The sequence below is a fragment of the Cherax quadricarinatus genome, chromosome 79, assembly GCF_038502225.1.
Source record: "Cherax quadricarinatus isolate ZL_2023a chromosome 79, ASM3850222v1, whole genome shotgun sequence".
NCBI classification, from domain to species: Eukaryota; Metazoa; Arthropoda; class Malacostraca; order Decapoda; family Parastacidae; genus Cherax; species Cherax quadricarinatus.
In genome coordinates this window covers 16,306,565-16,322,815 of record NC_091370.1, presented here as the reverse complement: position 1 = coordinate 16,322,815, position 16,251 = coordinate 16,306,565, and the positions used below count along the sequence as shown (strand labels likewise).

The window sequence follows — 16,251 nt, the reverse complement described above, 5'->3', positions numbered from 1 at the left end:
TGTATTTGGACTTAGAATAAAATTTAAGTTGAAGATTGAGACACTTATGCAGCATATGGGAATCTTTATTGAGGAAAATGAACACATCAACTCCAGGCTGAGGGACTAATTACCTCAAACTCCTCCTGTCCTTACATCTTTCTACTTTGTGTTGGACTGATGAAGCCACTGTGTGGCAAAACGTTTCCTCAATAAAGATTCCCATATGTTGCATAAGTGTCTCAATCTTCAACTTGTCATTTTTTAAACCATTTATCACAAAATTTAAGTTAGTACAGCTTGGGTAATTCATTACAGTCATAAGTACAATGAGACATGTTGCAAATGAAGAAGTGGTCATTTACAAATAAATTACTGTGAAAGTATGTACATCGGTTCAGTGACCTGCATATTATGGAATTGATGAATTGGGGGTGTTGAAATCAAAATATGAGAATTTTCAGACAGTCATTGGATATAACATTAAAGGAGGGACTGTCAGAGAGGAGTGTAGATAGAGTAATAATGTCAGGGCAGTTAAGGAGTGGTTGAAAATGAAGACTGCATACTTTCTGATGACTGGGACAGTCACAATCCCTGGACCCATTATTTACCTCTGTAATCTTTTGACTACCATCCACAGGATGGGTATGGGGTGCATAATAAAGATATTAAACTAACTGGGACAGTCAACAAAAGATGATAGACTATCAGCACTGCCTGACACTTCATACGGAGTGGTGCTAGGGTCTCTTAGGTGACCGTGTACGAGTTTAGTGTGGCCCATACATAATCAGCTTTTAAAATTATATTTTTTTGATGCTTGTATCATTTTATCACCTTAACTGAGGTCATTTACATCTACAGCACCTACTATGCCCTTCCTGTGGGGACCCTAACCCTGGTAGTGGGTCCTCAGATCTACCCCAAGTCATTTTCTCTTTTTCTCCATATACTCTTCCCTCCTTGCATCACCTTAACTGAGGTCATTTACATCTACAGCACCAAAGGCTACACGCTTATTATGACCCATGCCCTTCCGCACTGTGGGTAATTGTATACAGGAGAAGGGGTTACTAGCCCATTGCTCCCGGCATTTTAGTCCCTTTTCCAACCCTGGTAGCACCTACTATGGTGGGGACCCTAACCCTCAGATCTACCCCAAGGAGCTCCAAGCACTGGTCTGTGTTGACCCTTCTGCTAAGTATCAGGTAAGCAATGGAAGTTTATAATGCTGTAGGTTGGTTCCTAGCTAGTTTGATGTTATTTGATTATGTACCCCATACCCATCCTGAGTGGTAATTGAAGAATATAAAATCACATAATGGGACTGAACCTAAACATTTTGTTAGCTATGCAAGTTGCTGCACTTCTGAATTAATGTATTTGCATATTTATTGATGACTTATAATAATATAATATAATAATATCTTTATTTACTACAAGTACATGTACATGGTATAAAGGCCTAGCTGACATCACTGACATACTGCTAGTATACAGAAAGCCCCTTGTTATACTGAGAATTTCAGGCAAATTAGGTCAGTGTCCCAGGATGCAACCCACACCAGCCGACTAACACCCAGGTAAACATAGACAACAGGTATAAAGAAACATGCCCAATGTTTCTACCCTGGTTGGGAATCAAACCCAGACCCTTACCATGTGAAGTGAGAGCTTTAGCACCAGGCCACCAGTAATGCTCATTTGCAATATACCTGGAGTTTACCTGGAGAGAGTTCTGGGGGTCAACGCCCCCATGGCCTGGTCTGTGACCAGGCCTCCTGGTGGATCAGAGCCTGATCAACCAGGCTGTTACTGCTGGCTGCACGCAAACCAACGTACGAGCCACAGCCTGGCTGGTCAGGAACCGACTTTAGGTGCTTGTCCAGTGCCAGCTTGAAGACTGCCAAGGGTCTGTTGGTAATCCCCCTTATGTATGCTGGGAGGCAGTTGAACAGTCTCGGGCCCCTGACACTCACTGTATGGTCTCTTAACGTGCTAGTGACACCCCTGCTTTTCATTGGGGGGATGTTGCATCGTCTGCCAAGTCTTTTGCTTTCGTAGTGAGTGATTTTCGTGTGCAAGTTCGGTACTAGTCCCTCTAGGACTTTCCAGGTGTATATGATCATGTATCTCTCCCGCCTGCATTCCAGGGAATACAGGTTCAGGAACCTCAAGCACTCCCGGTAATTGAGGTGTTTTATCTCCGTTATGCACGCCGTGAAGGTTCTCTGTACATTTTCTAGGTCAGCAATTTCACCTGCCTTGAAAGGTGCTGTTAGTGTGCAGCAATATTCCAGCCTAGATAGAACAAGTGACCTGAAGAGTGTCATCATGGGCTTGGCATCCCTAGTTTTGAAGGTTCTCATTATCCATCCTGTCATTTTTCTAGCAGATGCGATTGATACAATGTTATGGTCCTTGAAGGTGAGATCCTCCGACATGATCACTTCCAGGTCTTTGACGATGGTGTTTTGCTCTATTTTGTGGCCAGAATTTGTTTTGTACTCTGATGAAGATTTAATTTCCTCGTGTTTACCATATCTGAGTAATTGAAATTTCTCATCGTTGAACTTCATATTGTTTTCTGCAGCCCACTGAAAGATTTGGTTGATGTCTGCCTGGAGCCTTGCAGTGTCTGCAATGGAAGACACTGTCATGCAGATTCGGGTGTCATCTGCAAAGGAAGACATGGTGCTGTGGCTGACATCCTTGTCTATGTCAGATATGAGGATGAGGAACAAGATGGGAGCGAGTACTGTGCCTTGTGGAACAGAGCTTTTCACCACAGCTGCCTCAGACTTTACTCTGTTGACTACTACTCTTTGTGTTCTGTTTGTGAGGAAATTATAGATCCATCGACCAACTTTTCCTGTTATTCCTTTAGCACACATTTTGTGCGCTATTACACCATGGTCACACTTGTCGAAGGCTTTTGCAAAGTCTGTATATATTACATCTGCATTCTTTTTGTCTTCTAGTGCATCTAAGACCTTGTCGTAGTGATCCAATAGTTGAGACAGACAGGAGCGACCTGTTCTAAACCCATGTTGCCTTGGGTTGTGTAATTGATGGGTTTCTAGATAGGTGGTGACCTTGCTTCTTAGGACCCTTTCAAAGATTTTTATGATATGGGATGTTAGTGCTATCGGTCTGTAGTTCTTTGCTATTGCTTTACTGCCCCCTTTGTGGAGTGGGGCTATGTCTGTTGTTTTTAGTAACTGTGGGACGACCCCCGTGTCCATGCTCCCTCTCCATAGGATGGTGAAAGGTCGTGATAGGGGCTTCTTGCAGTTCTTGATGAACATGGAGTTCCATGAGTCTGGCCCTGGGACAGAGTGCATGGGCATGTCATTTATCGCCTGTTCGAAGTCATTTGGCATCAGGATAACATCAGATAGGCTTGTGTTAACCAAATTCTGTGGCTCTCTCATAAAAAATTCATTTTGATCTTCGACTCTCAGTCTGGTTAGCGGCTTGCTAAAAACTGAGTCATATTGGGACTTGAGTAGCTCACTCATTTCCTTGCTGTCATCTGTGTAGGACCCATCTTGTTTAAGTAGGGGCCCAATACTGTACTATGTAATTATTAAAGTTGTTAGATTTAAAGTAATGAGTATAAGTCATTAGTATAGTGATTGTGCTCACTTAGTTGAGTTTACTGAGGTCAAGCATAGCTCCTGGTCCTGTCTCATTTCAGCTTTGCAAAGTCCTGTCATTTTCTAGAATATTGGTACTACATTTGCAGTTGAGAGCATTGGTATATCCTTCTGTGGAATCTTAATTGATTGTTGTATAGAAACCATCATCTAATAAACTTAAAGTAAGTGCAAAGTGATAATTTAATGTTTTCTTCATATAGGAGAATGATGAAGAAGAGGAAGATGAAGAACATGACGTAGGGGAGAGCGAAGACTCGACTGAAGAAAATAATCAGGTAGTTCTTAACCAGGTTGTTGTTAACCAGTTGTTAATTAGATCTCTTAAATCAACAGATAAGAGAGCCAGACAGGAATGGAAATATTCTAGACATGATCTGGATGAACATTGAATAACTAATCAAGGGTATAACAATCTCAAGTTCATTATATGTACACAGACTACAAACTCACTGAAGTATATAGAAGCATAGGAACACATGTAGACATTCCAGGAAGGACTGTTTAGCAAGTGTGACTTCAGTAACCAGAGAATTGATTGGGACTAGATAAATGAACTTTCAAACACTCCCTAGGAAACAGTCCTGAACAGCCTAAACCCACACCGGCACATGACAGAGCTAAATACAGAAGCTTACAGGGTCTGTATAAAATATGTTCTGCTGAGAAAGCCATAAAAAGAAATCTGTTGAAAGAGAACTAAGATGAATGTGCAAAATAAAAAAAAAGTATTATAGAACTGCTTAAAAATGAGACTATATCACAATAAAGGAAAGATAACTTACAATGAGAGATTAACGACATAGAACAGAAACTGAAACTTTCCTACCAGATGGAAGAAGAGCATAAGGAACAAAAAGCTGTTCAAGAAATGGCAAAAAAAAAAGCTAAATATTTCTACACACATGGAAAATCCAAGTTAAAAATTGGCCCACTATTAACGGTAGATTCATTGTTTATAATGAAAAAAAAATTAGGAGAGTGGAAGATAAAAAAAACTTTCTTTATTACCTCTGCCCACCCAACATACATATCTGACAAGCTCAAGTCCTCTAGAATTCAAGAGGGAAAATAGAATCATAATCATGGGGGAGCTCTAAATCCATAGGATTATACAGCGTATGTGGGGGGGGGAGGATGGAAGGTATTCAGGCTCAATTCAGGGAACTGGAGCACAGATCCAATTCCCTAGATCAAGAGCACTTCACCAGCATCAAGGGACCTCCCTTGAGTGGTGGTGGTGGTGGGGGGGGGGGGGGAATAGAAAACATGCCTACAACCTCTGCAGTGCGTCAGATCAACCAAGTTATGGATATGTGGCCAACTGGCCACCAATAACCAGGCAATCATAAGGAAGACCTAGCCCTTGGTGAGCTGCAGGAGTAGGAAAACTCTCAGAATGTGTCACATCTAGATCATATTCATGGGGAAGCACTAAACTTATATGGGCCATACAGCACCTGGGAGATGGGATGTGATCAGATTTGGTCAGAGAAAGGAGAGATGGGTTACTCCTTTGATCAAAAACTCTTCATGAGCCTCAGGGATTTTCCTTGAAGGAAGGTAGTTATTAATAATTAAATTATTGTACATAAATTAACTTAAACTAACCTGACCTATTAATCAGTTTATTTTATTTCCAGATGAAGCTCAGCAAATGTTGGAATGTTATAACATTTCATAATCACTATTATATCTGAATGTAATACAGTAGATCATTGATTAACACATGATCTATTAACACGTTTTCACTTTAACACTGTTGAAGAATTGCAGCATATTGTCTCTGAACATGCTGCATTTATCGTATAACATGGAGTAAATTATTACTTTGCGGTAATACGTCAAGTGACTTAAGTGTAAGTTCATGGCTATTTACCTCCTAGGCTCTCAGTACTTTAAATGGTACAGATAAAACCACCTTACTGGTTATTTGGAGGTCAAACCAGTCAACATGGATGACAGGAATTATTAAACATTTTCCTTTTCATTTTTCATTTATTGGCTGGAAGTCGTGTTTTACCTTGCATGCAAGGTTCTCTTTCTTCTTGATAGTTCCCTTACTTACCCAAAACTCTTGGAGGATGTGCACCAGCGTGTAAAAGTTGTGTTTTTACCACCTGACACTACATCCTCAATACAACCACTGGATTGAGGAGTGTTAACACATTTAATAAAGTGAAACTACACACAGAAAGTGATGTAGAAACTTGTCGGAGCAATAAATGATGACTCAGACTTTGTTCTTCCAGACCTCTGGCATAAATTTAACATTGCAAATGACATCAACTATGTCAACATTTAATGCAGGCTGGGAAAATTATGGCCTAGTGTGGGGAATGCATATTTTTATAGGCTTTCTCCCATTGAGAGTCTGGTCCAGGAATTTGTTCAGCTGGCAGGGATATTCTGGGTGAGAACTCTGAAGATATGCAGCAAGATATAAATGAGCTCATTGTCCAGATACAAAGGAGGAAGATAAGAAATGAGGATGAAGAAGAACCTTCAGAAAAACAGATAATACTGCAACAGACAGGTGCATAAGCAATTCCATATTTCTTGTAAAGTTACAGACTTTTTCTATGAAGAGGACCCTGACAAATGAAGAAGCACTTGTTCTGAAATGGGGGTCTAGAGCAGCTGATGATGTCTTACCATCAGCTGTATAAAGTACTGCAGGATAAAACAGACCGGAGACATATTACATAATTCCTCAGTGTTCCAGTACAACTATCAGTATGAGTGCAAGACCCTCAGTCATTCACTTCAGTCAGTGACCCACCACCTTCCACTTTAGCCCATTAGGGATGCACCATCCCTCTTCACTCCTTTCAAAATCATCAACATACACCAGCATCCAGAATTTAAGGTAAGAAATATTATTGTTGGAGTGTGAGCAGGGTAATATTTAGTGAAGGGATTCAGGGAAACCATTTATTTTATATAGCCAGACTTGAGTCCTGGAAATGGGAAGTACAATGCCTGCACTTTAAAGGAGGGGTTTGGGATATTGGCAGTTTGGAGGGATATGTTGTGTATCTTTATACGTATATACTTCTAAGCTGTTGTATTCTGAGCACCTCTGCAAAAACAGAGATTATGTGTGAGGTGAAAGTGTTGAATGATGATGAAAGTATTTTTCTTTTTGGGGATTTTCTTTCTTTTTGGGTCACCCTGCCTCGGTGGGAGATGGCAGTTTGGAGAGATATGTTGTGTATTTTTATACGTATATACTTCTAAACTTGTATTCTGGGCACCTCTGCAAAAACAGTGATTATGTGTGAGTGAGGGGAAAGTGTTGAATGATGATGAAAGTATTTTCTTTTTGGGGATTTTCTTTCTCTTTGGGTTACCCTGTCTCGGTGGGAGACAGCCGACTTGTTGAGAAATATATATATACATGTGTATATATATATATATATATATATATATATATATATATATATATATATATATATATATATATATATATATATATATATATATATATATGTATAGGTATATGTATATATATATATGTATATGTATATATGTATAGGTAGTAGGTTGGTAGACAGCAACCACCCAGGGAAGTACTACCGTCCTGCCAGATGACTGTGAAACAAAAACCTGTAACTGTTTTGCATGATGGTAGGATTGCTGGTTTCTTTTTCTGTCTCATAAACACGCTAAGATAACAGGGATATCTTGCTACTCCTACTTACACTTTGGTCACACTTCACAGACACGCACATGCATATATATATATACATACATCTAGGTTTTTCTCCTTTTTCTAAATAGCTCTTGTTCTTTTTTATTTCTTCTATTGTCCATGGGGAAGTGGAAAAGAATCTTTCCTCCGTAAGCCATGCGTGTCGTATGAGGCGACTAAAATGCCGGGAGCAATGGGCTAGTAACCCCTTCTCCTGTATACAATTACTAAAAAAGAGAAGAAGAAAAACTTTATAAAACTGGGTTGCTTAAATGTGCGTGGATGTAGTGCGGATGACAAGAAACAGATGATTGCTGATGTTATGAATGAAAAGAAGTTGGATGTCCTGGCCCTAAGCGAAACAAAGCTGAAGGGGGTAGGAGAGTTTCAGTGGGGGGAAATAAATGGGATTAAATCTGGAGTATCTGAGAGAGTTAGAGCAAAGGAAGGGGTAGCAGTAATGTTAAATGATCAGTTATGGAAGGAGAAAAGAGAATATGAATGTGTAAATTCAAGAATTATGTGGATTAAAGTAAAGGTTGGATGCGAGAAGTGGGTCATAATAAGCGTGTATGCACCTGGAGAAGAGAGGAATGCAGAGGAGAGAGAGAGATTTTGGGAGATGTTAAGTGAATGTATAGGAGCCTTTGAACCAAGTGAGAGAGTAATTGTGGTAGGGGACTTGAATGCTAAAGTAGGAGAAACTTTTAGAGAGGGTGTGGTAGGTAAGTTTGGGGTGCCAGGTGTAAATGATAATGGGAGCCCTTTGATTGAACTTTGTATAGAAAGGGGTTTAGTTATAGGTAATACATATTTTAAGAAAAAGAGGATAAATAAGTATACACGATATGATGTAGGGCGAAATGACAGTAGTTTGTTGGATTATGTATTGGTAGATAAAAGACTGTTGAGTAGACTTCAGGATGTACATGTTTATAGAGGGGCCACAGATATATCAGATCACTTTCTAGTTGTAGCTACACTGAGAGTAAAAGGTAGATGGGATACAAGGAGAATAGAAGCATCAGGGAAGAGAGAGGTGAAGGTTTATAAACTAAAAGAGGAGGCAGTTAGGGTAAGATATAAACAGCTATTGGAGGATAGATGGGCTAATGAGAGCATAGGCAATGGGGTCGAAGAGGTATGGGGTAGGTTTAAAAATGTAGTGTTAGAGTGTTCAGCAGAAGTTTGTGGTTACAGGAAAGTGGGTGCAGGAGGGAAGAGGAGCGATTGGTGGAATGATGATGTAAAGAGAGTAGTAAGGGAGAAAAAGTTAGCATATGAGAAGTTTTTACAAAGTAGAAGTGATGCAAGGAGGGAAGAGTATATGGAGAAAAAGAGAGAAGTTAAGAGAGTGGTGAAGCAATGTAAAAAGAGAGCAAATGAGAGAGTGGGTGAGATGTTATCAACAAATTTTGTTGAAAATAAGAAAAAGTTTTGGAGTGAGATTAACAAGTTAAGAAAGCCTAGAGAACAAATGGATTTGTCAGTTAAAAATAGGAGAGGAGAGTTATTAAATGGAGAGGTAGAGGTATTGGGAAGATGGAAGGAATATTTTGAGGAATTGTTAAATGTTGATGAAGATAGGGAAGCTGTGATTTCGTGTATAGGGCAAGGAGGAATAACATCTTGTAGGAGTGAGGAAGAGCCAGTTGTGAGTGTGGGGGAAGTTCGTGAGGCAGTAGGTAAAATGAAAGGGGGTAAGGCAGCCGGGATTGATGGGATAAAGATAGAAATGTTAAAAGCAGGTGGGGATATAGTTTTGGAGTGGTTGGTGCAATTATTTAATAAATGTATGGAAGAGGGTAAGGTACCTAGGGATTGGCAGAGAGCATGCATAGTTCCTTTGTATAAAGGCAAAGGGGATAAAAGAGAGTGCAAAAATTATAGGGGGATAAGTCTGTTGAGTGTACCTGGTAAAGTGTATGGTAGAGTTATAATTGAAAGAATTAAGAGTAAGACGGAGAATAGGATAGCAGATGAACAAGGAGGCTTTAGGAAAGGTAGGGGGTGTGTGGACCAGGTGTTTACAGTGAAACATATAAGTGAACAGTATTTAGATAAGGCTAAAGAGGTCTTTGTGGCATTTATGGATTTGGAAAAGGCGTATGACAGGGTGGATAGGGGGGCAATGTGGCAGATGTTGCAAGTGTATGGTGTAGGAGGTAGGTTACTGAAAGCAGTGAAGAGTTTTTACGAGGATAGTGAGGCTCAAGTTAGAGTATGTAGGAAAGAGGGAAATTTTTTCCCAGTAAAAGTAGGCCTTAGACAAGGATGTGTGATGTCACCGTGGTTGTTTAATATATTTATAGATGGGGTTGTAAGAGAAGTAAATGCGAGGGTCTTGGCAAGAGGCGTGGAGTTAAAAGATAAAGAATCACACACAAAGTGGGAGTTGTCACAGCTGCTCTTTGCTGATGACACTGTGCTCTTGGGAGATTCTGAAGAGAAGTTGCAGAGATTGGTGGATGAATTTGGTAGGGTGTGCAAAAGAAGAAAATTAAAGGTGAATACAGGAAAGAGTAAGGTTATGAGGATAACAAAAAGATTAGGTGATGAAAGATTGAATATCAGATTGGAGGGAGAGAGTATGGAGGAGGTGAACGTATTCAGATATTTGGGAGTGGACGTGTCAGCGGATGGGTCTATGAAAGATGAGGTGAATCATAGAATTGATGAGGGAAAAAGAGTGAGTGGTGCACTTAGGAGTCTGTGGAGACAAAGAACTTTGTCCTTGGAGGCAAAGAGGGGAATGTATGAGAGTATAGTTTTACCAACGCTCTTATATGGGTGTGAAGCGTGGGTGATGAATGTTGCAGCGAGGAGAAGGCTGGAGGCAGTGGAGATGTCATGTCTGAGGGCAATGTGTGGTGTGAATATAATGCAGAGAATTCGTAGTTTGGAAGTTAGGAGGAGGTGCGGGATTACCAAAACTGTTGTCCAGAGGGCTGAGGAAGGGTTGTTGAGGTGGTTCGGACATGTAGAGAGAATGGAGCGAAACAGAATGACTTCAAGAGTGTATCAGTCTGTAGTGGAAGGAAGGCGGGGTAGGGGTCGGCCTAGGAAGGGTTGGAGGGAGGGGGTAAAGGAGGTTTTGTGTGCGAGGGGCTTGGACTTCCAGCAGGCATGCGTGAGCGTGTTTGATAGGAGTGAATGGAGACAAATGGTTTTTAATACTTGACGTGCTGTTGGAGTGTGAGCAAAGTAACATTTATGAAGGGATTCAGGGAAACCGGCAGGCCGGACTTGAGTCCTGGAGATGGGAAGTACAGTGCCTGCACTCTGAAGGAGGGGTGTTAATGTTGCAGTTTAAAAACTGTAGTGTAAAGCACCCTTCTGGCAAGACAGTGATGGAGTGAATGATGGTGAAAGTTTTTCTTTTTCGGGCCACCCTGCCTGGTGGGAATCGGCCAGTGCGATAATAAAAAAAAAAAAATATAGATATATATAGATATATAGATATATATATATATATGTATATATATATATACATGTATATATGTATGTATATATGTAATATGTATATATGTATATATTTAACATGTATGTATATATGTATATATATATATATGTATATATGTATATATGTATATATATGTATATATATGTATATATATGTATATATATGTATATATATATATATGTATATATGTATATATGTATATATATATATATATATATATATGTATATATATATATATATATATATATATATATGTATATATATATGGGAGAGGCACTGTCAAGAAATTTTAATGAAAATAAGAAAAAATTTTGGAGCGAGTTAAACAAGTTAAGAAAGCCTAGGGAAAATATGGATTTGTCAGTTAAAAACAGAGTAGGGGAGTTAGTAGATGGGGAGATGGAGGTATTGGGTAGATGGCGAGAATATTTTGAGGAACTTTTAAATGTTAAGGAAGAAACAGAGGCAGTAATTTCATGCACTGGTCAGGGAGGTATACCATCTTTTAGGAGTGAAGAAGAGCAGAATGTAAGTGTGGGGGAGGTACGTGAGGCATTACGTAAAATGAAAGGGGGTAAAGCAGCTGGAACTGATGGGATCATGACAGAAATGTTAAAAGCAGGGGGGGATATAGTGTTGGAGTGGTTGGTACTTTTGTTTAATAAATGTATGAAAGAGGGGAAGGTACCTAGGGATTGGCAGAGAGCATGTATAGTCCCTTTATATAAAGGGAAAGGGGACAAAAGAGACTGTAAAAATTATAGAGGAATAAGCTTACTGAGTATACCAGGAAAAGTGTACGGTAGGGTTATAATTGAAAGAATTAGAGGTAAGACAGAATGTAGGATTGCGGATGAGCAAGGAGGTTTTAGAGTGGGTAGGGGATGTGTAGATCAGGTGTTTACATTGAAGCATATATGTGAACAGTATTTAGATAAAGATAGGGAAGTTTTTATTGCATTTATGGATTTAGAAAAGGCATATGATAGAGTGGATAGAGGAGCAATGTGGCAGATGTTGCAAGTATATGGAATAGGTGGTAAGTTATTAAATGCTGTAAAGAGTTTTTATGAGGATAGTGAGGCTCAGGTTAGGGTGTGTAGAAGAGAGGGAGACTACTTCCCGGTAAAAGTAGGTCTTAGACAGGGATGTGTAATGTCACCATGGTTGTTTAATATATTTATAGATGGGGTTGTAAAGGAAGTAAATGCTAGGGTGTTTGGGAGAGGGGTGGGATTAAATTATGGGGAATCAAATTCAAAATGGGAATTGACAGTTACTTTTTGCTGATGATGCTGTGCTTATGGGAGATTCTAAAGAAAAATTGCAAAGGTTAGTGGATGCGTTTGGGAATGTGTGTAAAGGTAGAAAGTTGAAAGTGAACATAGAAAAGAGTAAGGTGATGAGGGTGTCAAATGATTTAGATAAAGAAAAATTGGATATCAAATTGGGGAGGAGGAGTATGGAAGAAGTGAATGTTTTCAGATACTTGGGAGTTGACGTGTCGGCGGATGGATTTATGAAGGATGAGGTTAATCATAGAATTGATGAGGGAAAAAAGGTGAGTGGTGCGTTGAGGTATATGTGGAGTCAAAAAACGTTATCTATGGAGGCAAAGAAGGGAATGTATGAAAGTATAGTAGTACCAACACTCTTATATGGGTGTGAAGCTTGGGTGGTAAATGCAGCAGCGAGGAGACGGTTGGAGGCAGTGGAGATGTCCTGTTTAAGGGCAATGTGTGGTGTAAATATTATGCAGAAAATTCGGAGTGTGAAAATTAGGAGAAGGTGTGGAGTTAATAAAAGTATTAGTCAGAGGGCAGAAGAGGGGTTGTTGAGGTGGTTTGGTCATTTAGAGAGAATGGATCAAAGTAGAATGACATGGAAAGCATATAAATCTATAGGGGAAGGAAGGCGGGGTAGGGGTCGTCCTCGAAAGGGTTGGAGAGAGGGGGTAAAGGAGGTTTTGTGGGTAAGGGGCTTGGACTTCCAGCAAGCGTGCGTGAGCGTGTTAGATAGGAGTGAATGGAGACGAATGGTACTTGGGACCTGTCGATCTGTTGGAGTGTGAGCAGGGTAATATTTAGTGAAGGGATTCAGGGAAACCGGTTATTTTTATATAGTCGGACTTGAGTCCTGGAAATGGGAAGTACAATGCCTGCACTTTAAAGGAGGGGTTTGGGATATTGGCAGTTTGGAGGGATATGTTGTGTATCTTTATATGTGTATGCTTCTAGACTGTTGTATTCTGAGCACCTCTGCAAAAACAGTGATAATGTGCAAGTGTGGTGAAAGTGTTGAATGATGATGAAAGTATTTTCTTTTTGGGGATTTTCTTTCTTTTTTGGGTCACCCTGCCTCGGTGGGAGACGGCCGACTTGTTTAAAAAAAAAAAAAAAAAAAAAAAATATATATATATATATATATATATATATATATATATATATATGTATATATATATATATGTATATATGTATATATGTATAATAGGTAGTAGGTTGGTAGACAGCAACCACCCAGGGAGGTACTACCGTCCTGCCAAGTGAGTGTAAAACGAAAGCCTGTAATTGTTTTACATGATGGTAGGATTGCTGGTGTCTTTTGTCTGTCTCATAAATATGCAAGATTGCAGGTACGTCTTGCTACTTCTACTTACACTTAGGTCACACTACACATACATGTACACGTTTATTTATACACACTCATCTGAGTTTTCTTTGATTTTATCTTAATAGTTCTTGGTCTTATTACTTTTCCTTTTATATCCATGAGGAAGTGGAATAAGAATCTTTCCTCCGTAAGCCATGCGTGTTGTAAAAGTCAACTAAACTGCCGGGAACAATGGGCTAGTAACCCCTTTTCCTGTAAAGATTACTAAAAAGAATAAGAAGAAGAAAATTGTCAAAGTGGGAAGTCTGAATGTGCGTGTATGTTGTGCAAATGATAAGAAAGAGATGATTGTGGATGTTATGAATGAGAAGAAACTGGATGTCCTGGCTTTAAGTGAAACAAAGCTAAAGGGGGTGGGAGAGTTTCAATGGAGAGGAATCAATGGGATTAGGTCAGGGGTTTCAAATAGAGTTAGAGCTAAAGAAGGAGTAGCAATAATGTTGAAGGATAAGCTATGGCAGGAAAAGAGGGACTACAAATGCATAAATTCAAGGATTATGTGGAGTAAAATAAAGATTGGATGTGAAAAGTGGGTTATAGTAAGCGTGTATGCACCTGGAGAAGAGAGAAGTGTAGAGGAGAGAGAGAGATTCTGGGAAATGTTGAGTGAATGCGTGGGGAGTTTTGAATCAAGTGTGAGAGTAATGGTGGTTGGGGATTTCAATGCTAAAGTGGGTAAAAATGTTATGGAGGGAGTAGTAGGTAAATTTGGGGTGCCAGGGGTAAATGTAAATGGGGAGCCTTTAATTGAGCTATGTGTAGAAAGAAATTTGGTAATAAGTAATACATATTTTATGAAAAAGAGGATAAATAAATATACAAGGTATGATGTAGCACGTAATGAAAGTAGTTTGTTAGATTATGTATTGGTGGATAAAAGGTTGATGGGTAGGCTCCAGGATGTACATGTTTATAGAGGGGCAACTGATATATCAGATCATTATTTAGTTGTAGCTACAGTTAGAGTAAGAGGTAGATGGGAAAAGAGGAAGGTGGCAACAACAAGTAAGAGGGAGGTGAAAGTGTATAAACTAAGGGAGGAGGAAGTTCGGGCGAGATATAAGCGACTATTGGCAGAAAGGTGGGCTAGTGCAAAGATGAGTAGTGGGGGGGTTGAAGAGGGTTGGAATAGTTTTAAAAATGCAGTATTAGAATGTGGGGCAGAAGTTTGTGGTTATAGGAGGGTGGGGGCAGGAGGAAAGAGGAGTGATTGGTGGAATGATGAAGTAAAGGGTGTGATAAAAGAGAAAAAGGTAGCTTACGAGAGGTTTTTACAAAACAGAAGTGTTATAAGAAGAGCAGAGTATATGGAGAGTAAAAGAAAGGTGAAGAGAGTGGTGAGAGAGTGCAAAAGGAGAGCAGATGAAAGAGTGGGAGAGGCACTGTCAAGAAATTTTAATGAAAATAAGAAAAAATTTTGGAGTGAGTTAAACAAGTTAAGAAAGCCTAGGGAAAGTATGGATTTGTCCGTTAAAAACAGAGTAGGGGAGTTAGTAGATGGGGAGAGGGAGGTATTAGGTAGATGGCGAGAATATTTTGAGGAACTTTTAAATGTTGAGGAAGAAAGGGAGGCGGTAATTTCATGCATTGGCCAGGGAGGTATACCATCTTTTAGGAGTGAAGAAGAGCAGAATGTAAGTGTGGTGGAGGTACGTGAGGCATTACGTAGAATGAAAGGGGGTAAAGCAGCTGGAACTGATGGGATCATGACAGAAATGTTAAAAGCAGGGGGAGATATAGTGTTGGAGTGGTTGGTACTTTTGTTTAATAAATGTATGAAAGAGGGGAAGGTACCTAGGGATTGACGGAGAGCATGTATAGTCCCTTTATATAAAGGGAAAGGGGACAAAAGAGATTGTAAAAATTATTTTTATTATTATCACACCGGCCGATTCCCACCAAGGCAGGGTGGCCCGAAAAAGAAAAACTTTCACCATCATTCACTCCATCACTGTCTTGCCAGAAGGGTGCTTTACACTACAGTTTTTAAACTGCAACATTAACACCCCTCCTTCAGAGTGCAGGCACTGTACTTCCCATCTCCAGGACTCAAGTCCGGCCTGCCGGTTTCCCTGAATCCCTTCATAAATGTTACTTTGCTCACACTCCAACAGCACGTCAAGTATTAAAAACCATTTGTCTCCATTCACTCCTATCAAACACGCTCACGCATGCCTGCTGGAAGTCCAAGCCCCTCGCACACAAAACCTCCTTTACCCCCTCCCTCCAACCCTTCCTAGGCCGACCCCTACCCCGCCTTCCTTCCACTACAGACTGATACACTCTTGAAGTCATTCTGTTTCGCTCCATTCTCTCTACATGTCCGAACCACCTCAACAACCCTTCCTCAGCCCTCTGGACAACAGTTTTGGTAATCCCGCACCTCCTCCTAACTTCCAAACTACGAATTCTCTGCATTATATTCACACCACACATTGCCCTCAGACACGACATCTCCACTGCCTCCAGCCTTCTCCTCGCTGCAACATTCATCACCCACGCTTCACACCCATATAAGAGCGTTGGTAAAACTATACTCTCATACATTCCCCTCTTTGCCTCCAAGGACAAAGTTCTTTGTCTCCACAGACTCCTAAGTGCACCACTCACTCTTTTTCCCTCATCAATTCTATGATTCACCTCATCTTTCATAGACCCATCCGCTGACACGTCCACTCCCAAATATCTGAATACGTTCACCTCCTCCATACTCTCTCCCTCCAATCTGATATTCAATCTTTCATCACCTAATCTTTTTGTTATCCTCATAACCTTACTCTTTC

General features: G+C 40.0%; 1 protein-coding gene across 3 annotated transcripts in view; it reads left to right on the top strand.

Moving 5' to 3' along the window:
* LOC128702661 (glutamic acid-rich protein) overlaps positions 1 to 16,251 on the top strand; it is a 65,510-nt gene that overhangs the window by 27,739 nt on the left and 21,520 nt on the right. For all 3 annotated transcript variants that reach the window (XM_053797015.2, XM_053797013.2, XM_053797014.2), the window contains exons 6-8: positions 847 to 910; positions 1,146 to 1,190; positions 3,845 to 3,919. In XM_053797015.2, coding sequence (XP_053652990.1) covers positions 847 to 910; positions 1,146 to 1,190; positions 3,845 to 3,919 — 184 coding nt within the window. The remainder of the gene's footprint in view (positions 1 to 846; positions 911 to 1,145; positions 1,191 to 3,844; positions 3,920 to 16,251) is intronic.